Raw genomic sequence first — 27,963 nt, 5'->3', positions numbered from 1 at the left:
TTCCTGCATAGTTGGACTTTGGTTTAATTTTTAATCTGTCAATAAAATGTGATTTTTTTTTCCAGGGAATTTTACAGTCAGTTTTTACCACATGGAGAATTTTTGATGTTAATTACCACGGTATCATTAGACATAGAGTAGGTGCTTGAGGGGAACGCTGTGCACAGCCAGTTGCCCTCCACAGCACAAACATTCAGTTCCCAACATTAACAGGATTTGTTTGACTCCTACTAACACCACAATCACAAATACAGTGCAAGTAGCATAGAGCGAACTGGAGGTCAGGAGCCAGCACCTCTACTAATGGAAATGAGTGCAAAGGAGTCACTGTTGCTTAATCCAGCAGAGAATGTTGCCTTGGGGTTTAGCATGTTTGTTTTTCCAGAAATTGTCAGAAAGACACTAGTTTTGTTTTAACTAGACAGAAACCTGGGCCAGGGCTGTCTGCAGATCGTAGTGCTGCAAAGTGGAAGAAGTGAGTCTGTGCCAGCACGATGTGAGCATATCTGTGAGGTGAGCTCGTTGATTACATAAGGGACGGGGACTGACCACCAGCTCTGCCAGCTGCGAGGGAGAGTGTGCCCTAAGAGAAAGTCAAACGTACGAAGATGGGGGGATTAGCAGAACTGTGGTTTTTGGGGATCATAACATATGAGTCGGCTTTTACATGTGGTCTCCTGCATGCCTCATAATAAAGTGGATTGGTACAAGCACTGTAGGTAGTCCTTGTGTCTTGTGTCTTTCCTCTTCTGTAATTGTGAAGAAATCCATCAAGCTCTTTTCAGTAAGTCTCTACAAGCACAGGAACTTCTGAGCAATTAGCAATTAAACTTCTGAGATTTAGTGTGTTAAGTCATTTTGATGGAAAGCACTGCAGGAATAGGGAGTTTTTTTAAAGCTACAATTCTAATTGCTAGAGCATAGTTATGTAAATATATCGGGGGGGGAAAAAAGCTGAAGAAAGGTAAATTGGATCAAATGGGATCACTTGATTGGGTCTGTATGTGGTGCGATCTGTGGAGCCTGTACATGCAGTGTGCACAGTATTGCAATTTACCTGAGAGGGGTGCACAGCACCTGGGTGCCAATTGTGTATGGGATTCCTCCAATGAAAGCCTTGCTTTCTAACTTTTTTTTTCAAAAGTGGAACATTGATCTGAGGGATTTCCAACACTACCGTGAGCATGTCTAAGCTGCCACATTTAATATGTGTCTGGAGTTTGTACCTATAAATGGTGTCAAGTACGCATGTGTCTGCTGCTAATTGATTGCAGGGAATAGGGCTTGCAGGTGCTGTTGTTGTAGCACATAGCCAAGAGGAGTCCTTGCCCAAAATTATTTCTGGTTTAAAAAGCATTTTCACAGATATTTTTTAAAACGACAAGAAACAGCTGTTTTTAGCAAACCAGGTGCTTTACTTGAGCATGCATGTGTGTCTGATGCTTGAATTAAGACTTGTATCACCACATTGTTTTCTTAGGGCTGTTCTCATTGACAGTCATTACAAAATCCCATGGCCCTGTGCTGTATATTAGTGCCATGAGCACCGTTACAACTGTGATGACCAGCTAATAATGTGTCAAGGTGGTCAGGAGCAACAGACGCCTTGAATGTGTTTTGAAGAGGGGTTTTCTTAAGGGAAAAAATAGCACCTTGAGATTTGCCTAAGGAAATAATTTTAAATGAGGAAAATAAAATAACCTTGGAAAAGCATCTTGATATTAGACAGTTATTCAGAGCTCATAATACACTGCGGTACTGTATGTGGCTCACTCAGCAGCTAAAATTAGGTGATTATGTAAGGAGACCACAGCGTACATCTGAATAGCTACTGTATTGGGTTAATGATGTCACTCATCTTTATTGAGTCTTTAGCTATTCTATGGCTTGGCCGGGGACAGCATGGATTCAGGAGTCATGAAATCATAGCCAAGTTAAACTCCAGTGAAGTAAACACAACAGAGCTTTTACAAGGGAAAGCAAAACAACTCGCGACCAAAGGTCTCCTGTTGTAACTCCCAGGTGACATCGCTGCCAGTTGTTATTCCCTGTAAAGCTCCCTTGCAGCTTTTAAACCAATGAAAATAGAAATGCTACGATGAATCTATCTGTGTGCAGTTGGTCTGGAGAGATCAAATGAGCTATTGATTTTAGTATTTTGGATTGCTGACTATGAAATTGATTATGTTTGCATTCAGGTCCTATCACTAAGACAACTTATGAACTCTGTACCGTATACACTGTTGATGTGTATAAATTTATGCCAAAGATAAAGTGAGAATTAAATTTTATCCACACATGGTAATATGCCTTAGCTTTCACACCACATACAATCCAAATCAAATGTCCTATCATATTTTTCACAAAAGTGGTTTATTTGCTGACCTATGTCACATGCTATAGTTTTTTCACACTTGGCAGTGGTATATTTACCATATATTTATCCACCTGATTGCTAAGCCTTTTCTGAATAGTTGCCAATTTTACATCAGAGAAGACTGAGGACCACCACCAAGTAAAGCCATGGAGTAAAGGTGTGGATGCAGAGATAGCCAGGTTGGTTTCCTCAAATTTTATGTGGCTAAGCAGCTCTGAGCTGGGTCAGCAGTTACTCACTGTCATGGCTCTGGTACCTTCATCTACAACATCCCTATTTATATGAGCTTTAAGGGTTCTCCATGGGCTTTCTCTTCTAGTGGCCTTGAGTGCTGGTGTCACAGGCTATGGCAGACAAAGCCTCTACAAAGAAGACACCTGGAAGTAAATGAAAGCCTGTTTATTTCTCAGAAGGTTCCCAGACCTGCAGAGTCACAGGGATTCAAAATGCCAGAAGTCATCATTTTGGGTCCACCCTGGGAGCAGGGTGTTGATGGTGTCCCTGGTTTGCAGCCCTGGCAGTGCACGTGTGAGTGCCCATGTGCCACGGGCACAGCCCTGCTCTTCCAGAGCAGAGAGCAAAGGCTGCATTTGGAAACTTGCTCTTTTCCTAGATATCTACTCCAGTCTTTGAAGTAACCGTTCCCACGCGTTTCCTGCCAGGGATCCCCCAGGCCCCCACACTATTTTCACTCCCTTCTTTTTTAATCCAGAAAGCTGCCTGCTTTGAGAAAGTTTGCCTGGGATTGCACTGTTCCCATTTGTTTGCAATGAATGAGAAGCATTTTTCATTTTCTCTGAATTATTGTTGCCAGATACCATGTGTACACATGTTGCAGGCCATCTTACAGAGGGAGCTGGCAAATCTGCAAAGCTGATGCGCATGGCTTCAGCAACAAAAATGGTCTCCTCTCAGCCAGACCCCTGCTGAGGTCAGGAAACACACATTTATTGCTCTCTGTAAGATCTCAAAAGCAGGGTTTTCTTCAGCTGGATTGAAACAGTGCTATTGCAGGCTGGCCTCCCAGCTCCAAGCACTCCTCTCTCTTTCTCATTACATTCTCATCTGTCCCGTTTGCTGAGCAGTTTTGGCAATTCTCAGTAGCACAGGCAGCCTAGAGCAAGAATTAGGCTTTTGGGGAACACTTAAAAAGCACATGGTTGGTGAAATTAAAACTGTGTGACTTAGTGCAGTATTAGGACTCTCTTTTCAAGTGATTTTGCTCCCCTTAAACTAATGTGAAAGCTGTTGCTGTTTTCTCTCTGTAGTGGTTATTATCAAAAAGGAGTGGCACTTTTTTATTTGCTTTGTGTTTTGTTTCACTGTACCCCAGAATGTGTGAATATGCATGCCCTGATCAGCATCCTGTCTGCTGGCTGATCACAGGGCTCGTTAGGATGGACACAAGCAACTTGCACGCCAGTTTTGGAAGTGAAGTGCCCGGAGCAGGTAGCTAAGGATTTCTTTCAAAACCTGGTGGTACATTTCATTTTTGCAATGCCAGACTGATTTGTGTCAGCTTTGCTGTATAGCCTGATGTGCTGCTTGAGATCCATGGGAGAGGTGAGCTGAGCTCCCTTTATCACTTGCCATGGAAGCATTGGTTGAATGGATGAGTTATCACAAAAGGTTTCCGTTTTGCTGAGCTGACTTTTGATGGAGAAACGATCTGCTGAGTTTGAAAAAGTGTAAGAAAAACAGCCAATCTTTACTGTTCTTAAAATATTTATACGAGGAAATGCATAAAAGTCCAAAAAGCAGATTATTTGCTTGGTTATTCTTGCTAAACAGTTGTCTGTGTGAATCCCTGTAGGTCTACATGAGGCAGCATCTGTCCCCTTGATCCTTGTGTGCTATCCCCCGAATGAAGCTTAGAGGACCCAGTGGTTCACTTAGGGCTGGACTGATGGTTGGACTCGATGACCTTAAGGGTCTTTCCAACCAAAACCATTCTATGAATCTATGACTTGCTTTAACTTGGCCAGCCCTAAATTGGTGAGGCAGTTGGACTAGATGATCGTTGTAGGTCCTTTCCAACTGAAATATTCTGGTCTATCCTATTCTGAGACTTTGTATAGACACAGCCTCACAGCATCAGTAAATCCTGCACACAGTGGACACCACTACACGTTTACATACCACCAGTTTGCAGTGTTGTGCCACTGGTAGTAGACTTCTGTTGGGTGTGAATGTGGGCAAATGTCTGTATTTCTTCATTGCATTGGCATCCCAGGGACGGTGACAGAGGCCAGGCATGTGTTGCAGCAGCCCAGTGCCATGGGCATGGCGTGGACAACTTCTGCGTTTCTGTTACTGAGCAGAGCAGGAAAAGGATTTTCCACTGTGCCTCCTGATGTGAGGCAAATCCAGTACACACAGTGAGTTTTCACTGCTGCTTACAGCTCTTGGATGGGGATGGATATAAAGATCAAGACGTCAGCTGGGCCATTTCTAGCATGTGAGAAATTATTGAGCCAAAGCACTATAGAGTGAAAAAGAGGTCGCGTTTTAAAAATATGCTATTTCTTGGGAAGAAACAGCCATAAATGTCATCAAGAGCCTAGAGAAAAGAAAGGCAATAGTACTAAATGATGAGTGGGACTAGGGGGGATGTGTGTTACAGAAAGCAGGTCTCTCTCTCTCATAAGGAACAACGCTTGACAGTTTGAGAAGAGCTGACAATAAAACACATGATTAAATGAGCGCCAGAGAGCAGACTCAGCCATAAAATTATACATTTAGTGGCTGTCCTAGCTAAGCCATAGCAGTATTTATTGAGTTATAACACTGGAAGGGATGAATAAACATGACTGAGACCATGTGGGCTCAGAGGGATTACCTTTGTTTTTAAGAGAGGCTTTACCATATTTGCTCAAAAGTCTTCACACAGTGTAATTTTAAAGTACACTTCTGAGTCTGTAGTTAGTGTCAAAGATGATAGAAGGGATCTATGGTTTATCATGAGATGGGTAAATTAAACCAATACATGATACTTTTAACAATCTTTCTTATCCTAAACACAATAGCATTGCTGTGGCCTCTGATTCTGGGCACTCCTGTTTTCCATTTGTCTTTCAGACGCTGGGGATGGGGAAACAGCATCTGTGATGCCAGAGATTACTGTGGGAGTGATGAGACAGTCAAGGAAGAGAAAGCTGTGGAGAGCACCAATGGAGAGGGAGAAAAGAAGAGGAATTAGCAACATGGTGACAGCACAGTGTAATACCTTGAAGCTCTAGAAATCCCAGTACATGTTAAGTAAGTAAGAGAAACTTGAAACAGAAACAGAAAGACTATAGGGATTCTACAAGGATCCAGTCTTTGTACTGGTATGTGAATACTGCCAAGAAAATCAACAACTTTTATATTTACATTCCTGTGAAACTGGAATAATTCCACAGCAGCCAATGGAGCAGCTCTGGTGAGGATGGTGGTGGCTTTAGATCTGCTAGGACCACGTGAGGATGAGGAAGTGCAACTCTGGGCCAGACACTGATGTTTGTATTTTCCCTGGGGGCACAGAGAAGGCAGCATTCCTCATCTACTGTGCTGGCAGACAGGAAACCAAAGGTCTGGGGCAGTGGGAGGAAACTTGCACCTGCGGCCCAGGGCTGGCATTACTGTCAAAAAGCCAGGGAAGTTGCCCACAGAAGTTCAACCCTGTGGGTAATTACAGCAGCCCTTTGTTGACTTCAGAAGTCCATCGTGTTATTTGCCATTTCTTCAGTGGCAAAATGGAAAAGTTTCCACACTTGTGGGTGACCCTTCTGGGGAAAGGTGAACAAAATGCTGTGGTTTCAAAGTGAAAAAGCCAATAGCAAGTGGAGATGTTGTGGTGCTGACCTTCAGTACTGGCACTTGGTGCCTGCCCAAGGAAATTTCCCAGCACCGGGCTGAGCTGAGCACTGTGTTTCTCTCTCTGGCTGCTGCTGCAGCTTGTCTGAAAGCCACTGGGATTAATAATGCTAGAATATATGGTTTGTTTAGCTATTTTTATTGACCCGTGAATATACCTACTGTATAATTTATTGTAACGTTAGTAGTTCAGTACTGTGATATTTGCTATAGAAAAACTTCAAACTAGTGGGAAATTTTGCTAGGGTGAGGAGAGCAGGCCTGGCCTCTGCTTCACCTTTTTTTCTTTTCCATTGCAACACAATTAACCTTTTCATTAGAAGAGCTCTGTTCCAAATAAGCAAACTTCTCAATGTGTATTACTGAGCCATTTCAAGCTGTCTCTTGCTTCAGAACAAAATATCTTTGTTCCAGCCATGCATGACATTTGAAGACCTATTTATACAATGTGTCAGCTCCATTTGTTTTCTTCATCCTGATATTTTCCTCTGTGATTTTGGTTAGCCATCCAGATGCAAGAATCGAGGCTGCTGCTGGTTTCCTCCTGCGCTGTTCCAGACCAAGGCATTGGCTGCCTGTGGCCTTTCTCCCCTTCTGCGGGCAGAGGTGAAACAACTAAAAATCAAACACTGTTTTCGCCTACTTAATCCTCTCTGCACTGAGACCAGTACCACCAGACAGCTGTGAGATGGAGCACACAGAGGGCTTGCAGAAGGACCTGTTATATTAAAACTTCTCTCTCGCTGCCCTGCCTGAGGGAAACACTGCCTGTGAGCTGTACATGGCTGCAGTTCCTTCTGCTGGAGGAGACACTGGGGGCCAGATTTCCAAGTTGCATCACTAAATATGCCCTCCTGCAAAATACATGCTTTCTCCTTAGATGTTCGTAATATGTCCCAAGTGTCTGATCAGCCCTTCTTGTCTGACAGCATGATGCTTACTGATGGAACAAAACCCAATGTAAAATTAAAAAAAAGTATTATCAAGATGCCGAGTAATAAAACTTAATGTTCTCCTGATTCTAGTGTTGAGTAAATGTAAATAATTGTGGGGCTTGGTCCATCCTCTCCCTTGTAAATAACTTATCTAACACGGGACAATGTCTTTCTTCCAGAAGGGACCCTCAGGGCAGTGCTACCCCTGCTCCTCAAGCAGTGACATAATGTCTGTCCCAGTGCTGGCTCTACCTAGTGACAAATGAAGGTTTAAGTCCTTTTTGGAAGCTCTTGCACACCCTGCCAGCTGAAGGATTCAAGCTGCTTTAACTCATGCAGGATGCCAGGGAAATACTGCAATCCTTACTTTAACCAGAAAAATCAGGCTGAAGGTGCCAGCTCAGCAGTGGTGAGCCTGGGGCTGCAATGGCAAAACCCCATCTGCTCTTTCCAGTATTATCCACACCAGGAAGATTGGGGAAGGAGGATGAAACAGCTCCAAGGAAGCAAACCTGCTCCTGCCAGCTCAAAGCTTTTGATAAGGCCAAACAAGACTTCAGTGTTGGCCTTGTGCTTCCCCATTCACAGAAGAGGAGACAGAAGGTTTGAGCTATAAGATCAGAGATTGCTCTCCAGAGCACCTTACAGTTGTTTTACTGTTTTACACTCCCTTAAGCTCTTGGGAAAGCACACGATCTCTGCTGAACATGAAGCTGCAGGTCATTTTCATGCCAGACACTTAATGTGTGCCATATTCAACCAGACTGCAGTCAGCAGCCTCTGTGCATGGTGGATGGGTGTCTGCTGCGAGAGGAGGTGGTGGCATGTGAGGAGGAATGCCTTCCATACCGTGTGCTTCAAAAGCAGCGCTTGCAAGCTCTGCTCTGTGTTCCAGCGGCTGGCCTGGAGCTGCGTGCAGGGCCTTGCCGGCACAAATGAAACCAAGGCATCCATATGCTGTACATTAAGGAGAAGAGTTTTTGATCTCCTGCTCGCTGGCTTGCTGCTCAGATGCTCCCTCTCTGTAGCAGTTTTGAGGAGTACAGACCCCAGTGTCAAAACCTGTGAGTCTGCATGTGTTTATCAGCTCTGTGACGGGAACTGCAGGACTTAACACAGAACAGTTGAGAAAACATTGCTGGCCACAGACACAAAACCTGCCCTCATGTTTTCCATGATGGTAGCGCAAAAGAAATTTTCTCAAGTTGTATTTTCCTATTTAAAGATGAAGGGAAAAGGACTGTCAAAATGGATGGAATTTAGTCCGACTGATGTAACACCTGGGTTAGCAAAGGAAAATGCCAGTCTCCTCTGAGTGCAGGAATTGTGGCCATGCATAGCCAAGGCCACCACGAAGACGTTGCAGCCCCACGTGGGTAAGGGGCAGCTTGGGTAACACCAGGCTTCAAGCCTGCCACTGGGTTGATTATTGTGCCACTGTTTACCATGCATTTTTGAGTCATTTATTACAGTGGTCCATTGTGTTATGTTCTGCTAAGGCGCTACAGATATCTCTCATCCACATTGAAGATGCTGGTGAGATGTAAGAGGAAAGCTCCACTACGTAGAGGACTTGCTGGATCTTCAGCACTGATCCATGAGAGTTGGGAACCGGGCAACAATGTAACTTGGAAGCAGTGCAATGGGGAAGAAGCACATGCAACAACCAGGTAACAATAGAAATGAGTTTTATTTTGTAAAAAGTTATAAAATGAATATTGTACAAAAATAAAGTCTGTAGAGAACTTTGGTTGATTAACACAAATGACTGAGACATAAATTGCAGGTGAAGTAAAAAACTCCAGAGAAGCACACTCCTGTCTTCAGTAAGGTCTAAAAAAACAACAAAAAAAAATCACAAACTTTACCCTTTTGTGTTTTGAACATGGTGATTTGCTTTGGTTGCAGCCTCTTCAAGCTGCGCAGAAAATGCTTTGGGGCAAGTTTTCAGCAATTGGGGCAGGTGACAGCACGCCCCTGAGTGCTGCGCCCGGCTGACCACCCAGCAGCGCAGCTGACCCTCAGCTTTGCAGGCCGTGACTGCCCACATCATGCCAATGCTGGTGGTGGTGGCAGCTTTACCAGCACTGCCCAGCATGAAGAGTAAGGTCTCCCCATGGATGGACCCCATGGGTAGGCTCTCGGGCTGCCCTCCGTCCGCCCAGGAAAGCAGCGCAGGTTGGGGCTGAAATACGTTTCATACACCTGGTACATCTTTCTATGACTGTTCTGGACTTTTTTGACCTCTACACTCTTCTTCCATGGTGTCCCAAGGGGCCCAGGGCAAAGTGAGCATGGAGAGGTATTGCATGCATGAGATAAAAGGTTAAACTGTCATTTTTTGGTTTTCAGTGGGGATTTTTTTTTCTTCCTGTTGTTTTTGTGGGAGTTGATGCTTCACTGGTTGTCAGGTATGTCTAGTGACCTGCACTGCTGCTCCTTTGGGAAAAAAAGAGTCTCCAGAATGACAGCTTGTGTTAGCAGGCAGGTACAAATGCCTTTGCTCTACAACCTCCCTCGTCCTAAGGAAACTCAAACTGTTCTGCCATGTGGGTACAATCCTGTAACGTTTCAGCAAATTACACAAAACATTTTGTTTATTTAACACAATTGTTTACCTGCAGGCTATATTAAATCCAGGGCTAACTAGTAAGAGGGATTTAACCTCTTCTACATGGAAATACGGAAGGAAAAGCTTAAATAAATATAACAAGAAATTAAAAGGCTAAATGTGATTATTTTCCATTTGTCAATGGTTATATGAGGTCAGTTGGCAAAAAGTGTGAGAAAAAAATGTGGCTACATTTAAAATACAACTAGAATTAGTTTTTCTAACAAATTGCTAATGTTGAGCCAAGTCCTGCAGCCCTCACTCATGCAGAGCCAATACTACTCCTGCGCATATGTGACTGCAGTAATTTGCAAAAGTATTAGTGAACAGGAGGAAGGACTGCAGGGTTCGGCACTACATTTTGTGAACATAATCAGGATTTTGTTTAAAAGAACAAAAGGTAAAGTAAGTGATTTTTTGCATTCAAGTTAACACTTTCAATCAAAAGCATGGACCATTGTTCCCAACTTCATAGTCTCTCTGTATCTTCCAAGCACCTTCTACTTTGGCACCTTTGAAAAGAAACTTTAATAAATAAAAAAGGAGACTCATTACTGAACTGTAATAAATAACAATAACTTAATCTCAATAAATATCTTCCGTATATTTATGTCTCTGAATGGATGCATTGCATCAAGTAGTCTCTACTCAATGACCAAATAGAAATGTAATTACGCAAATGACATTAGTCCTTTGTAAACCAAAAGATACACATTTTGTGTAGGCCAGGCTTGTGATTTCACTTACTATACTAAGGAAGAAGTGCTTAAAAACTCAACTTGTTTTCATAGGCAGCAAAAGAATGAAATCCTACGCTTGTTTAGAAGAAACGCGAGATGGAAATAGCCAACCTTAACCAGTAAGTGGAACTGTTTCGTTTTGTATTGATACTGGCCCTAGAGAAATTGAGCCTGAGAATTTTTATATTTGCCTGATATTACCTTACTTAGGATGTTACTCTTATTATAGCTTAGAAATTTTCCTAAGTGTTTAGGAATTGCCCTTCAATGAGAAGTCACACAATGTGTCTTTCAGTAACACTGAGGGCGCAAGGGATAACGTACTCCAAAGCTACTTCTCAGCTAGGTTTCCTGGCACGGATGGTGTAACTACCACACAGTGTGGTATGGCAAGGTTGTGTTTTTAAGCACACTCTTCATGGATCCGAGTCTCACTGACGGTGGTCTGTGTCGAACTGGAAAGGGAGCACACACACCATTCAGCCGTCGGCATCTCTACCTGACCTTTTAGTTACTTTTTGTAGGACGTCAAAAGCCTCCATCCCCTAATCCACTTTATATCCCCATGGGCTCTCACCCCCTTGTTCTGCATTCTTGGTCCTTTTATTCCCTGCTCTGAGAAGACGCTACCCTGGGAACCTTGGTCCCTCTCTTTGCATCATAGCAGGAATTTTTTTTTGCGCAGCTGTCAGACGCATCCACACCTTTTTGCGGAATGTTTTTTCAGTATGTGGTAAACCAGGTTATCGTCCAAAAAGGACAGGTCATCATCAAAGGCTGTGGGTCTGCAACAAGCTTGCCTCACTTTGTCAGTGACTAGTTTTTTCTTTCTGGTTAAGTTTTTCAAAATCTTGTCATAGGTGGTCTCTGCTGCATCACAAGATCCACTGCAATACCGGAAAATTAGCTCTTCTTTGGTTTCGTATCCCAAATCCAAGTCAGTCACGTTCAAATGTATTTCTGTTAAGACACATCCTCGATTTTTGCCCTTTTGATTTCTCCTTCCCTTTCTGTTGGCATTCTCTACGTTTGCAGCTGCATTTTGCCGGTTTCTCTCCCGCCTCGAAAAAACTGGAGCCTGTTTATCTGGCGACCTCCTCAGTCTTTTAATGGTGGCTTGAATAAAGTCCACTACCTCATCAAACTGATCTGGGTAATCCTCCGGCATGTTAGCTGTTTGGGAAAGAAAGAAAAGGCTTTGTCACACATCATGAAGTTTGTCCATTCATGGCTCAAAAACACACATGCAAGCTGATCTGCCCATCCCTCCAGAGCATGCACCCAGGACCCTCAGAAATCAGGGAGAATTTGGAACGGTTTAGATCATGGAAAGTAATTCAGGGGAAAGTAAGTGAGATATGTATATATCTCTGTAGGTGTCTGCTGATGCTTGGTAGCACTTCAGCACATCCTTCAATATTGCATGAGCCTTGTCAAAACCGAGGGAAGGAAAAAGCATGCCATGATACAAATGTTAGTTAATGGGTGGATGAAGCTACTGTAGAGAGGTTATACAGGCTTTTTCCAGCAAAGCAGCAAAAGCACAAGGATTCTTTAAAATAATTTTGTTGTTGTCTTTTCATACGAGTAGTGCTGAGTATTGCCAAGGCCACCTATCAATAAGGTTTTTGGGTAGGACAGAAAGAGACATTTCCTGGGGTGCCAGGCTGAGCTACTATTCTTGGCTAAATGACTACTTTTTTACTGCTTCTAGGGGATAATTACTACCAGCAAAATTTGAAAAAATTCTCATGGAAGTATTTTGTATCACAAGATGCTGATTAGACTAAGTAGAAATAGGTCAGAAAACAAGTACAGTGTTAATTTTCAAGGGAAATGTTATTAATGCATTTTCTTTCTGTGAGGTTAAAATACATATTTAATTTTTTCACTTGATATATATTCTACCAGTGATAAATTATTCAAGTAAATTAAATGTTGAAGTCAATGAAATGTTTTGATACTAGCGGAATGAACCTCTTCAGGAAGGGTGAAACTGAATGTGTTCTGAAATTATCTGAGATTCCAGCTTTGCAGCATGATTGGGAAAAAAAAATGCATTTTGAAATCTTTAAATTTTCCATGGATTTAATCCCTCAATCTGATCTGCTTTAGTGAATGCAGTGATTTAGTAGCGGGTCAGGCTGTCAGGAGCTCATGTGTAGGTGCCTTTCTGTTGTATTATTAATGACTGTCTCTTAAACACATAAACTACATTGCAATATTGAGGTTGGTTTTTTCTTCATTCGTTGTGTCAAAAATCAAGACTTGAGGACTCACTTTCTTTGCAGTAAGACCTAAGAGGATGATTCTTTCTGTCCTTAACTCCTGAGTGCCCACCCACGTAACAGACTCAGCCCTGCATGTACAGAGCCTCAATCTCCAGAAGGACGCTTACAAATGTCCCAGGAACTACTAACACTGGGAAAGGCGACACCAATGCAGTGTACCTGGACAGCGGTTGGTACCTCCATTGAGCCACGAAGGCTCTCACCTGGTCAGGTGGTGAGGTGGGAACTGCTCCTTAGGCAAAGGCGAAATTTCCCTAATGAGCACTGTAACAGACAGGAGCCCTGATGGAGACCAGGCAGCAAAAGTGCCCAGCCTGGTGGCAGGGACTCTGTTAACTGGACAGAAGAAGACATGCAACTGCCTTCCATTGCAATGCCTAGCGACAGTGCACCTTCATATCTTAAATAGAAGCACCAAATACAAAGATGGGGCAGCAGAATCTTAACTCTGCTAGTGCAAAAACTCACTGAGACACAGGGCATTTGCACGTAAGGAGGAACATGGACCCCTCCACAAAGCAGCCACGTCTTAGAGGCACCCCTCCATGACAAAATAGTGATGGATCAGAAGTACATGGCTTTGATGGATGGCTCCAGCAAAATAGTATAGATTGGTAAAAGAGTAATGAAGGCAGGCAATCTTGTACCTTCACATGATAAGGGTGGCTCATGGGAAGCGAAATCCTATAAACTGTAGAGTTTGGGACTAGGAAAAGTGAATTACACTTTGTTTTACAAATATCCATGCTAAAGGCAACAATCTCACAGACCACTGACTGTCAAAAGACATGAAAGGAGGGATGGCTGCTATCAATAGTCCTGTCAGTGGACTGTTGTGGACTGCTGACTGTGACACTCTCTGGTGATGGGACCCTGGAAGGACAAGGTAGGACCCTGCACCAAGCCCCATATTCCTGTGACACCAGTGGTAAGTGCACTGTTCCTGCACTCCTCTGTCATTACCTCTGTAGCAGGTGCCAAAATACCCACTATGAGCCATACCTACTGGAGGTGGTAGCTTGGATAGATGTGTCCACTGGGTGCACCACTCTGCTCTGTTACAGGACAGACTGGTGTGCCTACACCATATGAATACTGCCCTACTAAGCAAGGTCTGGGTCAAGCTAATGGGTGTGCTATGTTCCTTAAAAGCAAGAAGGGGTAGACACCTTCCTAGGCTCAGTCAAGCAAGATGACTCATGTGGAGCTGGCATATTCCCCACTGCTGAAGTACAAACTTGACCCTGGCACAGATACAGATCGAGAGGGGTTTGGCAGAAGGCATTTCCAGCTGTGGGACTGGGTGGTTTCTAGGTTTCTTGAACAGAACCTAGATTTTCTAGCTTATAACCCAGTAAGACGAGGATGGGGCCCTGAGATAATGGCTCTAGCTGTGCCATTCTCCACTCTCACCTTCAAAGTACCCCTCTCATACTACTGTATCTACTCCAGCCCACACCTCTTGGCACATACTCCTGGGTCAACCCCTGCAGCAGTAGTATGATGCACTGAGACGCTGGCTATGGAGAGTGAAATACAACTGCCAGGGGAGTTTACTAGGCTTTAACAAAATTCATGCAACGGTCAACTATCAGGAAGAGGACAGAAAACCTGACCTATACGTGGAGACTCTTGTCCCCAGCCTTCAGTCTCATACTTATCCTAAACCTGGTACGCTGCCAGTGCAGTGAGGGGAGTAAGTGTCCCCCACCTAAGAAGGGAGAAATCAAACTGTGGACTACCTGAAGAGGTAACAACTCAACTAGGCACAGCATTTTTAAACTGTTTGCAATTCAGGTGCAAAGATATCACCTACCCCTACATCAATGCTATATGCAGGATTCTCCTTTTATTAAATATTAATCAGACAGTTACAGGGTACAAGCATGCCCAAGCCAACCTAAGTATGACCTGGAGGGTAGATAAAGAGGAGGAAAGGCTCATGCTATGGTCTCAGTCCCTGCACAGAGCCCATGCTGACATCCATCCTGGTTCATGCGTGGTCACTACCCCAATGCACCAAAGCAGCTAATGCTGCTGAGAGCCTTCTGCACTGCGAGTGGCCTATGATATTTAAAATGGAATAAACACCATAGAAGAGCCCTATGTAACACTGCTAACATAGGCATGGAGTGTCAACACTGCAGAAGGTGGATGCAGTAGAGCAAAAAACTAGATCAAGTAATCAAGCCAACAACACATCAAACTTGAGAAGCCCTACCTACACACAGGGGCTTGCTGCACCCAGAAAATGAGGTAAATGTCAGCACGACTAATCTCACTGGGGCTCTAACACAAATCATGCAGGAAGCACTCCAAGCTGTAACCTGTGATGAGGTGTGTGTGGCCAATATGTCTAATGGAGCTGGAGATCCCTGCTCAGCTCAACCCCTATTGCAACACCAGGCTGCTTGGGATACCAGCACTATGAGTAAGATGAATGCCAATTTTCTGTCTCCAGGGTGTACTTCCCCTTCAGTCCAGGGAATTGGAAAATATCTCAAGCATATATCTAAATTTGTCAAGAAGACTCTCACAGTGACCCTCAGTATTTGGAGATTACACCACTGGAGGACACACCAAGTACATGGGTGATATTAGGGAATCAGAGGGAACAGTGGGCACAGAGCTCCACCTGAGAAAATGTGCTGGACTTACTGACCCTGGCCAGTGTCTGCCCACCTACAACCATGCTTGCTGTTATGTGGCTGTGTGGGTACAACACATTAACACAATGGCAGCTGCATTATGGGGCTACCTTGCAAAGTGTTGTGAGCAACAACACCCTCTACTTGTGCAGCCCAAAACTAGTCACGATCGATGCAACCATGCTCTTTTCGGTAGCTACCAACTGGACTGTTAATGTACCTCAGGTTTGCTTCCTTCACTTAGCACTGTTTGAGGAACATCTCCAACCCCCACAACTAGCCAGATTCTGGCTGGTAAAACTCTGAATTATTATACAATCCCACAAAGCCAACTTCCAACACACACTCAGCACTGTGGGCCCATGCTCTCAGTAGTATGTCAAGCGCAGTGGGACCCAGCAACCACTGAGCCACGGACCCAAGCAATGGGGCTCATCCTGATCAAATGCGGCTTCGTGCTAATTTGCTGCTGTTTAAAGAAGCACTGTCATCAGCGTGACTACAGTTACTACGAGTAGCTCACAGGGGTTTGAAGGAAACCTTGACAGCCAGGAGTGAAGTGAGAGGTGACTCAGCAGCCTATACCAAGGTGCCAGTCATGACTCAGTAGGAATATTCAGCTGTCCAGTAAGTAGGGGTGCGAAGCCTGAGAGTCTGAAACAAAATGCTGTAAAAACCTGTGGAAGTAGGACCCTGGGCAACCAAGTGAAAATGTCAGCATTAACACCAGGCATGATGGGTTGAAACAAGACACTAGAGGTAAGTGCTAAGGAATTACCACCAGACATCACACATGAATAAGCAATAACCACTGAGCAAGGACTGAAGGCCATAAAAGGCTAATGGACAGAAGGGAAGGTGGAGAAGACTGACAGCAGGACCATGCCATCCTGATGGGCACTTGGTAGATGTGCTCCAGGGATACGAGACCTCTCCGCACCACAGCCACCATGTGCCAAGCACTTGTTTGGTCTCTGCACTGTGGTAAGTGCTGCTGGGGGCAAACTGAGTGCTGAGCCAAGCTGCTTGGCCAGGGAGTACCACTGGACTCATAGGAGCTGCCTTGTCATCAAGTGCTGGTTTGTAACCTGAACAAAGCCACACAGTTGAGGGGTACTTAGTTACCCCACTGTCTCCAACACTGTTTGGAAAGCATCTACAGTCTCAGAACGATGGTTGCAGTCTGGCAGCTTTGCTTCTCTAAGATGGCACAGACTGCATTGACTTGACTGCGCTGCAGACAGAGCTCTCCATGGTGATTTCACATCCCTGGGAGAAGCACGTATTACTATCCCTTCCTGTAACACACACAATTTGCATGTGTGTATATATGTGTGTTGTATTTACACATACACACATACAAGATATGTAATTATATACACACACTTTTTTTTTTCCAAAACAAACTAGTTTACTGACAACACTTGCCTTCTGGTGGAAAGGCTGTGAGAACAAACACACGACAGATGCCTGTCATGTTTTACGAACTGCCAGCAGAAAATGCTCAGACACTATGGCAATAAAAGCAGGAAAGATCTCTGAGCAGCAGTCTCTGGTCCCAGGCTCCAGGGTGTGAAGAAATTAGAATTTAAAAATCCAAAGCCACCTAGGATGGGACAGGATGTGATAGCCAACAACAGCATGTGCTTAGCAAAGGTTGATTCTAACATCTGATGCACCTCAAAGCAGGTGTTTCCCAAGGGAAAGGACCCTATGCCATGGAAATACAAAATCCTCCCTCAGAGAACATGGGGCCTCTGCGCATCTTGTTCACAGTGTGGGAAAAGCACTCACAGATCCCACTGGGGCAGTGTTACAGGCCAAGCCCCACCCCTAAGCCTATGGTGCCATGAACACTCACATGCAAAACTATGAGGTTTTGGGTTGAGTTTTATGTCATGTTTCCTGACTGTCCAACTCCCTGGGGAGATCCCTTGCAGGCAGCCTCCACATGGGCACATGCACGCATTTTTGGATCGCCTGTGCCCAGCACCTCGCTGGCAGGGATGCAGGGCAGGCAGCAGTGCCTGTGGGGAGCTGTGGCCAGCACATGTCCTGCTCATATCACTCTCCTGCAGCTCCCTTCCATGCTTCCTCTTCCAGGGGTGTGACAAGGACCTGGCCACCCAGACAGGAACAGGCAGAGCCTTTTCATCTGGTGGCAACCAGAGCATGAGTCTGCCTTCAAGAGTGGGGGGTATGAATGGCCGCCCATGTGCCAGCAGGCCTGGAAGCACTTTATCTGTCTCCCATGTCCAGTGCTCTTGAACTGCCAGGAGCTCCTCACATGACCAGAAAATGAATTAAAAAAGCAAAGAAGGAAAGAATGAAACATCACAGGACTGGTGCACATGGGAATCTAGATGAGTGATCAGGCTGGGGGCAGGGTTGGCGAACACCAAACATTCCAAACTCCAGGAGTCAAACAAAATAAAAAGAAATGCAATTCATATAAAATACCAATTAACCCAAGAATATTTGCATCTTTAGCTTGCTGTTTACAAGCTGTTTGCTTGCTTTTTGACCCTTTTGGCAACACAGAGATCACAGTTTTGACCCAGCCTCTTGGGGTAGGAATGTCCCCCTTGAATGCAGACTCAAATTCTTGCCTGGCTGTTGCTCTCCAGACCCTGAAGCTCTGACCTGCCTGTCCCTGAGCATGGTCCCTGTCCCTTGGGTACTGGCAGCATGCACGGGCACGAACTTCTGCAGCCAAACACCCGTGGTGCTCCCCTCAGCTGCTGTAGAAAGCCACCCTGAAGCTCTGCTTTGGGCACGCAGGGAAATGTGCCTTCCTCTGGGCACCTTCTGCACCGCAACTCCCCCAGAGCCTGCCTTTGCATTTCCAGTTAATTAGAGATGCCACATGCCAGCAGGACCGGGATCTGATGCCTGTGCTTTTTAGAAGAATAAATTACACAATGCTCAGACAGACTTAAATAGGTCTAAATGAATATTCAAACCAAACTCGTCACATTCCCAAGAAAACAGTCTCCATTAAGGAAAAATGGACAATTTATTGCTGTCTCTTCAAATGTCATCACAATTACATTTTGTAAAACTATTCCTTTGATTTCACTAGCAACAGATTTATTTTAAAGCCAAATATTCCCCCGCAGTGGCAGTAACCCAGCATGGAAGAGCAAGAAACCCTCAGTTTGTACCTGACCACAAATTGATTTCAGTGGGAACAGATGGATCTTCAGCTTTTGAGAAAAAAATCCAGTTACTCATTTTGGTTTCTGGTTGTGGATTTAAAAGGCTAACTACAGTCTCTTCTGAACTGCTGTCTATTACGGTTTATAACAAAAGCTTAAATTCTAATAACCAATGGTTTTCCTTTTTTTTTTTTTAAATCTCATAAAACTTGATGTTTTATGTTATTTGAACCTGCACTTTATGGAAGTTTTCCATACTGATCCTAGGAAAATGTAATCACGTCACTGCAACTTCATTTGGCACTCTGCATATCCTGAGTTAATGTGACATACAAGGCATACTAAAAAATGATAAAATAAGATTTTTGTTTTACGCTGTACTTTTTATGCATTCATTTGTGGGCACGTATAGGTACTACATCAAAATGTCAGGCCAAAAATTTAATAAAATTAGCAGGCCATTTCACTAAAGCACAGCTGCCTTGCAGTTAGAGAAGTTCAATTAGCAGCATTCAAACTCTAGAGTATGATTTCAAAGTTCAAGGTGTTAATCCAGCCCATTATAATGTTAGGCATTATTTAGAAAATTCAGATCCAGATCTCTGTTAGGATCTTTTTAAATGGACCTTCTTAAAAAATAGTTCTGGTACTTCAATCTGTGCCCTTCATAACTAAAGTATTTTAATTTCCTTTCTTTCCTGGTTATTTTTAAAGTTTCTTCTAAAGCTATACTCACAAAGATGCTTCTTCTTAGATCATTTGCTAGTGGGAAATAGAAAAGGCACTTCTAACAGTGACTGCAATGGATTATCTTTTTTTTTTGTAGCTTATGAAGATTACTCTGGCATACCATTTATTAATTATTTTTCTATGTAGCTTGCTTTGCAGTAGTGTTTTTAGGTACTTGTTACAGTGGACACGCCCTATTTGAACACAGAATTCCTCCATCTCCCTCCACAAAGACGTACTTTAGGAGACCCTAAGACTAACCTGTTTGTGGAAGTGCAACCTTAGTGAGGTTAAAATTGCTAATGTAATGATCATTCTGCTTTGCAAAGTAAAAAAAACACCAACTGTGGTGGGAATAATTTATTTTATTGAAAATGAAATCTTTTTCATGAAAGACAAAGCCCATCATGCAGGCATCAAAGGAAAGGCAGGTGTTAAAAATAGTTATCCTGAAAGGTTTTCAGGACTTCAACAATTAAAATACCACCTCTCTGAGCCATGACTTTGCTTTCATGCCTTGTATGAAAATCCGTGAGCCTAAGAGTGAAACGGAAACCAGTCAGCTGTGTCCATTAGGAAACACAGCACCAAGCACACCAGGGCCAGCTCATCTTTAAATGTTTAATTCCGTTCTGGTTCACTACCTCACTCCCTGCCTCACCAGCTCCCAGGACACCTCACTCCGTGCCTCCTCCCCTTCGACTCAGAGAGCCCTTAGAGATGGAGCGTCTCATCGGTGTCACTTGTCCCTCGTCAAGGTAAAACGCTGAGTGACCTGGAGGATTACACTAGGGCCACTCACACCAGCCAGGTATGGTAAGGCAGCACTGGAAAAAAGGCACAGGGTTAACCCTCCTGGTGGGCTTGCATGGATGGAGCAGCCAAATTTTGTTTTTTTAGCTCACTAGCTAACCCCATGGCTTCCCATGTGTTGGTCAGAACGGCAAATCTGCAGAGGACTTTGTATTTTCACACTGCCCTGCTTGGCAGTGGCTCCCCCTGCATCCTTTGCCTGCTTTCTTACAGGTATGAAACACTAGTTCCCACCAGAAGAAAGGGATGAAACAATAGGACCATCTTAGTTACTGCCAGCTGGGAGGATTCCCTGAGAGCAGGGGGGAAAGCAGGGTAGATGAACTGGGTGAAGTAAAGGAACTTGTCTTGCAAGGTGACCAGTACACAAGTGTTTCTTGTTCATCCAGCCCAAAGCGCATTGTTCACAAGATCCTGCCTGACTTCGGGCTGGCATCCGAGGCTGGGCCCCTCCTCTGACCTCTTTGGGGTAGGCAAACGGGTGTCTCATCTGGCAGCCCAGCAGCAAAGGAGCAGCAGGAGGATATGGTTTTGCCTCTGATTCACAGCTTTGAAAAACCAACACTGAGGCACAGAGGAGCAGACAGCTTTCAGCAGTCCCTCTGGAGGTCTTAGAATCACAGAATGGTTTGGGTTGGAAGGGACGTTAAAGCTCCCCCAGTGCAACCCCTGCCATGGGCAGGGACACCTCCCACCAGACCAGGTTACCCAAAGCCCTGCCCAACCTGGCCTTGAACACTGCCAGGGAGGGGGCATCCACAGCTTTCTTGGGCAACCTGTGCCAGTGTCTCACCACCCTCACAGTAAATAATTTCTTCTTAACAACTAGTCTAAATCTACCCTCTTCCAGTTTGAAGCCATTCTTCTCTTGTGACAGCTCCTGCAGCAGCTGTCAGGACCCTGCCTGCACCAGAGCCTTGTTGTACGGGGCTGTGTGGGCACTCGAACACCCGTGAAGCAGTCTCTGCATCTGAAGCAGATACAGCAGAAAAAAATGTGAAAGTGGAAAATACGAAAAGTGCCCATGCCCTGCCTGTAGCCAGAAATGGAGCAGTTGGCAAACCTGAGCAAGGCACATACCTGTCCGTTATCTCCTCACTAAAGCCTTGTACCCCTCCAAAGCCATACCATGCTAAGTATCCAGCTTCACAGTAAAACCTGGGTTTATGCTTATTTATTCTTAATATTTGGTTCCGTCCAAACCCTTTAAGAGCGTCAAATGTGTATATATGTGTGGGATATGAAACCTGTGACCTCTATTGGCAAGAAGGCATACAGCCAGCTAACAGGCACAGCACTGAGACTTAATGGAGCAAATATTATTGGTAATTAAAATACTCTTTAGCATCCCTGGTGCATAACTGATCCAGTCCAGCCCTCTCATGACATCAGTAAAACCCCATATCGGTCACCCAGCCCCACTTTAGTGCCAGCTCACTGAATGGAAACAGCATTTCTAAATAAATTACAGCAACTGTTCCCAGTCTGCCTCTGCTCTTGCACTGCATCTCCTGTTGGGTTTTAGGGTGTTCCCAAGGAACAAGCACAGGCAGCAAAACAACAGAAAGGGATCCCAGTCTCTTCCCTGGGAGCAGTACAGCAGAGCCATCCAGGCAAAACCATGGCTGATGTCCCTCCTGTGGCAATCTCTGCTGCTATCAGCTTTTGGTCGGACCTATAAATAATACATTCCATTGCTGCCTTTCACTACCTGTATTTCGATGTATTTACAATAGGAACGATACAAAACTTTTTAATACTGCAGTTTGGAAAATGTTATTATTATAGTAATCAGTCCCTGGCTCTACAGCAGGCACTAGGTGCTCCACTGCAGAAGGTCTCATGTTGGGATGTGCGGACCCTGGCCTGCCACACGGCATTGGTGTGTGCTCAGAAGAGCAAGCTCCTTCCCAGCTGCTACGCTGGATCCACACCTCCCTGTCAGAAATATCCTGAGTAATTGCTGGTTTTGACAAAGAAATCTGACATGCCTGGGATGGGAGCAGAGATAGCCCAGATGTTGCCATGTAGCTTATTAGTTAAAGGCGACATGATAAAGCTTGCCTCTAAAACTGTGGCCACCTGAGAAGTTTTGGCATACTGCTCTAACACTGCCTGGCCCAAATGCAAGAAAACAAGTATTCTGATTTCAGTGTTCGCTTCTTTTAAAGACCATGCCTGTTCCATAATCATTAAAGCATTTGTACAAGTCTCACTGGCTTGAAAGGAATATACCTGCAGGTTTCAGTTTAAGTGCTACAGCCTAAACATCTGCTAAGTCATACGATGTGGCTTTATTCCTTAAAAAGAATGCTGATATTTGAAATGCCTTACATAATTAATTTTCTGCCTTTGATCTTAAAAACAGACATACTCTAATTTATCATCTGTATCTTAATGCTTAGTTTGTATCTGTCTCAAATTAAATCTTTTTGATTCTATGTTCTTTCTTCTCTTTGTAATCATGACTGGATTTCCAAAAATCACTGAAATCTTTCCTTTGGTTCCCCTTACCAAATATTATTTGACTACAGCTGGTTTTGTCCAAAATGGCCATGCTGCAGAGTCAACCACTCTACCAGCACTAATGTGGCAATGGCCTATTTAGATGTCTGATGATCCTGCACATGGTGATGCTGCAATACTTAGTATTCCTTATTTACTGCTTGTCATTAACTTATCACCGTAGAAGTATGAGAATCCACAAGTGTAGTTATGTGGGGTTTGGCCTATGTACTACAACTTTTAAGTTGCAGTTGCTTGATAGGATGTGTGGGGGATGAAGACTGGGTATTTGCACTGGATATCCATCCTTGACCATCTGCAATTGTGGGGGATGGGGCTCAATGACCCCAGTGGCTTCTCTCTGCGTCTGTAACTTGAATTATTTTAAACTTACTTTATGCAGTCCTCATCAGGAACAGTATAATTTACAAAGACCTATCAACAACCTATCAACAACCTATCAGAGGATCTCTTCCAGTGGACAAATAATGCCTCCCCCATCAACCCATCAACAGTCACTGCACAGCTGAATTCTTCAGCCTTTCAAGAAGGGTTTTGCAGGTTGTCCTCTGCAGACCCTGAGCACAGGGATTTCCAAGATATACTGAAGAGAACTATGTAAGATGACCAAGAAAAGCAAGTTCAGGTATGTTATCTAGCAACCCACACCTGCAAAACATCTAAAAGCATCTGTACTTCCACTGGGAAATTTCTGAGGTCCCTAAATTGAAAAGCAGCCAAGAAAGAAACTTTAAACAAAGGATAATTCTTAAAATGAGAATAAAACCATATTCTCTTGCATTCCAGTCCTTTCCTCCTTAAGTCCCAAAACACCCTTCACAGAGCATATTCAGTAGTTATACCTGGGACTGCAGAGAAATTGGCTTCTAGGGCTACACACATCTGAACTTAACCAGATGCGTTTTCCTTTACCATGAATAGGCAAATTTGAATACTTGAGATTTCTAAACACCTAGATAACCTGGTTGTGCCCATGCAAACACACTTTATATATACAAAAAGGGGACACGGGCACACTCGGTGTGGCACTGGCTGGGTTCACCGGCTGTACTGGATACGCGCAGATCAAGTGGCGCCGTGTGGCACCTGCTTGGGGTGGCAGATCCCACCCCAGTGCACTGGATTTACTGTGCACGAACAGGTTTCCTCTGTAGCTTCTGGGCATCTGGGCTAAAGCACATATGCCACAACATGGGTGTGTAGAGCAGGAAAACCTGGACAGAAACATGGGAGTTCTGGTTTGTAACACTGAAAGTGCCTAATAAATATTTTAGGGAAGAAAATGCGTTCAGTTGGAAATATAATTTAATACTGTTTTTGCCTTAAAGAGCCCTGCAATATCACTGTTTATTCTAGATACTTTCATATTAATTGATAAAGTTGGAGATAAATGCATTTATTTAATTAAAATTTATTTATTTAATGTTAAGTACCTTAACATTAAATACCCCTTAGCAGAGGTATGAAGAATTTTTAACAGCTGTATAACGCACACTTATCACAGTGTGTTATAGCATAACAAATACACCAAAGGAGCTCCAATAACAAATGACCATCCAGTGGCTATATAACTCAGACATTATGATGCAAAACCCCCACCTTTTCCTCCTATTAGGAGGGAAAAGTCCATGCTGAGATTTTTCATTTAGTTCTACATGCTTACCACTGGTTCTTACTAAAGATACTCACTTGATCAAGAGATGCTATATCATACCCTGGCTCTTAGGATACTCCAGTCCTCACATACACATTGATTATGGCCAACAGTTACAAATGTATTTGCTGAAATCTGCATATTAACATCAAACCAAGTGTTTGGCTCCTTCTGCACTGTCATGCTTCTGAAGTTGCTAACTTAGTATTTAGTTTATAATAATTTGGTTTATATTTGTTCTGTTCACAGTGGCTATTTAAGCTAATTGTGCCCTTTCCTCAGTAGACTGTAGCATAAGGAAAACAGAAAGGGTTTTCTAACCTTACAAACTCAGCAGCTACTCATCGTTGTGTGAAATAAGCTGTCCCATGAACAGTGATGTCTAAACCACCTACGAACACTGGATTAATCTCAAATGCATTGTACTTATGGAGACTTATGGAGACTCCAGCCTCAGTCCACTAAAAATTGCAGAAGACTGCAACTGTGAACACCCTCTGCCATCTCCAGTTACTGCCCTGAACAGCAAAGGTCAGCACATTACACCTGATCAGCCTGGGAGGTTAGGACCTTGCCTGCAGGCTGGAACCAAGGAAGGTTTAGAACCAGTCTGAAAGGGATGGGGTAACATCGGGTGACCTCAGAGCACTTTGCAGAGAAAGCAATCCCATCAAATGAGAACACAAAAAGGTGTCGAGGGCCTGGGAAAACAGATCTGTGCTCCAGCAAGGTGTTTGGCCTGCCATGAGGAGCAAGACTCGATCTCACACACTACTAACAAACACTGCTGGTGGTGTATGGGCAACCTGACCTCCTTGGAGTGCAGCTGCTACCCCCATCCAGCCTGCACCGGGATCGCTTTAAGGGAGAGCAGTACACCACTCCTTAAATACATGCAGCACCCAGTCCTGTTCAGCACCCACTTTCTGCCTTACATAGAGGAGACAATGCAGGCACTTTGTGAGCTGTCTCCTGCGAAGGCCATCAGTGAAGCAGCTGACAAACAGCATTCAAAGATATTAACACATGGCAGGTACACCAGCATATAAGCTGGGGAGCTGCAAGCATGCCTGCATGCTCATAGCATACTGCCCTCTGCTTGTAACAGAAACCTCAGAGAGGAGAGGAAAGTCTACCTGGTGTAGACGTGACTCCACCCGTGTGTGAGGGGTGCATGCCACCAAATGGTAAGCGGAGAGAAGGAAGTATGTTAAATACATCAAGAGTGGTGCCTCAAATGAAGTGCTGCTGTGGGGGGAAGGCAGCGATGCGCACAGACAGATTTGCCTCGTAGGCTCTGTGCTCACAGATCACTCTCCAGACACCACAGACTTTTAAATCAACTAAAAAATGTAAAAGTGAATCAAAATATTTCACTGCTCTCTTACAGCTGCCTTTCTGCAGGTCTCCTCTGATTCATTAGACTTGGCAATGTAGCAGAGAGGAGTTTCTGACTTCTGGGCACAGGTGCTGCATATAGCATGGCTGCGCAAAGACCACAGGAACTCCCTGGGTTTCCCCCAATTTCTGTCATGAGAGCAGCACCACTTACTTTCCCCTTGCAGCCATGCCTGTCTATTCAAGATCCACAAGGTTAAGAGATTGAGACCAAACTATCAGTCCTGAAATGATTGTCCTGAGCAATAACCTGCAACTCAGCTCTGCTTAGCAAAAGCCTACATTTGTACCCTGGAAACAGGTATCTGGAAGAGGCTGTTGATTGATACTACCATAGCTGGGTCATCTTTCTTCTCATTTCTTGTTTACCCAATCCACAGGAAAAGGAGGAAACAATGAGAAGTTTTGGACACTAGGAACAGACAAGACTGCTATTGCTACCTGTGCCCGTGAGCTGCTGCAGACAAATCAGCTCACCAGGAACCATATTCCCAGAAGTAAGTTTCAGGATAAAAGCAAGATACGCAGCGATCTTCAGAGCAGCTGGAGCCTGGGCTGGGACAGAGAGAGGGGCAGGGCAGGGGGAATAACACAGATCTGTGTGCGTAGGAACCGACAGAAGAGGAGATATGTGTTGGGGAGGGGATGAAAACGGAGTCACGGCACACAATTCCCCACCCAATGCCTCCACACTGCGTTAGCTCGGTGCTCCCAGAAAAACCAGAGTGGGGCTGCCGGTGGCAGAAGCTGGGGCAGGGGGTAGGGGAAGATATGTCTCCAGAAAAGGAGATAAAAATCAATCCCAGTTACTGGATACTGTCTGCATCCTGTGACAAGCTGAACAGAGAGGGCTTAGCAAAGGCAAAGGGAGCAACCTCCAAACTGTGTCTGTACCTTTGCTAAGTGAACATCTCCACAATTCATGTGAGTATTTTGCCACTTCTTACTGAGTCATACTAACTCTCACTTTAAAAAGGCACCAGAGTTAGCGTAACACGCATATACCACTGTGAAAATTCTGCATCTGCTATTGTAGGAGACCTATTATTAGCCAGGCATTATTATTATCTGTCATTTGGATTGTAAGCTGTCTTACTGTGAGCCAGTTCATGTGGATTGCTCTGCATCAAGCTCCTAACCCTGTCACTGCTACTCTTCTGTAAATTTCCGTGTGGACACACTAATTTTGGGGTCAGGGTCCAAGGAGGATTTAATGAAACTCAGCAGCACTCCAGGATGTGTACAGTGCCTCCCACCATGAAGTCCGATCTCCATCAGGACTTGCACCCACTACAGACAGTGAATAATTGCATTGGCAGGTCTGGGCAAGGAGAGGAGGTTGAAGCGGTGGGGAAGGAGTTTCAGTGCCTGTGCTGCAAGCTGCATGTGCCTGATCCTCCTCTCGGCTTCTTTATACAACTAACTTTCCCATCTCTCCAGGATTTTCAACCAAAGGGATCTTAAGACTGCCAGAAAGGCAGGGCTGGAGGTAGAGGGAAAGGGGAGGCCTTGCCACTGCAATTGCCAACCCCAGGCTTTGGGGGCATAACTTAGTTTGAAGCTGCTGGAGCCAGACTGGAGCCAGGGACCCTGCCAAAGGGAAAAGTGGGGGCAGAAAGTAGGGGTGGTCCTCTCTTCACCCTGATGCCTGAGCAAAGGGGTGCGGGTTTAGCAAGACAGACATTGGTGGCTACAAAGGGGAATGTTCCTTACAGTCACTGTGCACAGCATAGGGAGGCGGCAGGCTGATGGGGGAGAGATCATCTTCAGGCCCCGCTACCACTGAAGGGGGCCTCTTGGGAGGCGTCTTACCGGTGGGCAGGGGCAAGGTGGAGACTGTGTTGAGCAGTACCACGCAGACAGCCACAACATCCCATAACTTCATCTTAGATCTCCTTCCAACACGGGCCCCTGGCAGAAAGAAGCAGGGTTAGTCCCTGGCTGCTGTATTCCCCAAGTCCTGCCCCCTCTCTACAAGACCTGAGACAAAGCCTCGCACCCTACATCAGCCCAGTCCACCCTACCCAGGCCCTATTTCCCAAGCAGGGGAAACAACCTGTGCTCAGCTCAGCCTCCCCCCACCCAAGTCGCCTCCCAGCACACAGGAGGTGGGCTTTCCCCAGCAAGTGGTGTGGGAGAGGGAGGCACAGGCTGGACTACCGCCCATGCGTGACAGACAAAGGCAGGAAGGTCCCAGGAGCCTGTGCCTAAGGGCGTGGGGGTGTGAC

The 27,963-nt window shown here is 44.7% G+C and overlaps 1 protein-coding gene across 2 annotated transcripts; it reads right to left on the bottom strand.

The window, feature by feature from the left end:
* Window positions 1-11,206: 11,206 nt before the first annotated feature.
* Window positions 11,207-27,620, bottom strand: GDNF (glial cell derived neurotrophic factor). 2 transcript variants are annotated; one of them, XM_010184079.1, is made up of 2 exons: window positions 27,449-27,620; window positions 11,207-11,691 (listed from the first exon to the last, which is right to left on the bottom strand). In XM_010184079.1, the coding sequence occupies exons 1-2, from the start codon at window positions 27,618-27,620 to the stop codon at window positions 11,207-11,209; spliced, it is 657 nt and encodes a 218-aa protein (XP_010182381.1). The 2 variants fall into 2 exon arrangements, with proteins under 2 accessions (XP_010182381.1, XP_010182382.1); XM_010184080.1 differs by having other exon boundaries at window positions 27,548-27,620.
* Between the last annotated feature and the right edge of the window lie 343 nt (window positions 27,621-27,963).

This window comes from Mesitornis unicolor, unplaced genomic scaffold, assembly GCF_000695765.1.
Source record: "Mesitornis unicolor isolate BGI_N332 unplaced genomic scaffold, ASM69576v1 scaffold5375, whole genome shotgun sequence".
NCBI lineage: Eukaryota > Metazoa > Chordata > Aves > Mesitornithiformes > Mesitornithidae > Mesitornis > Mesitornis unicolor.
This window is presented reverse-complemented; position numbering and strand designations above follow the sequence as displayed.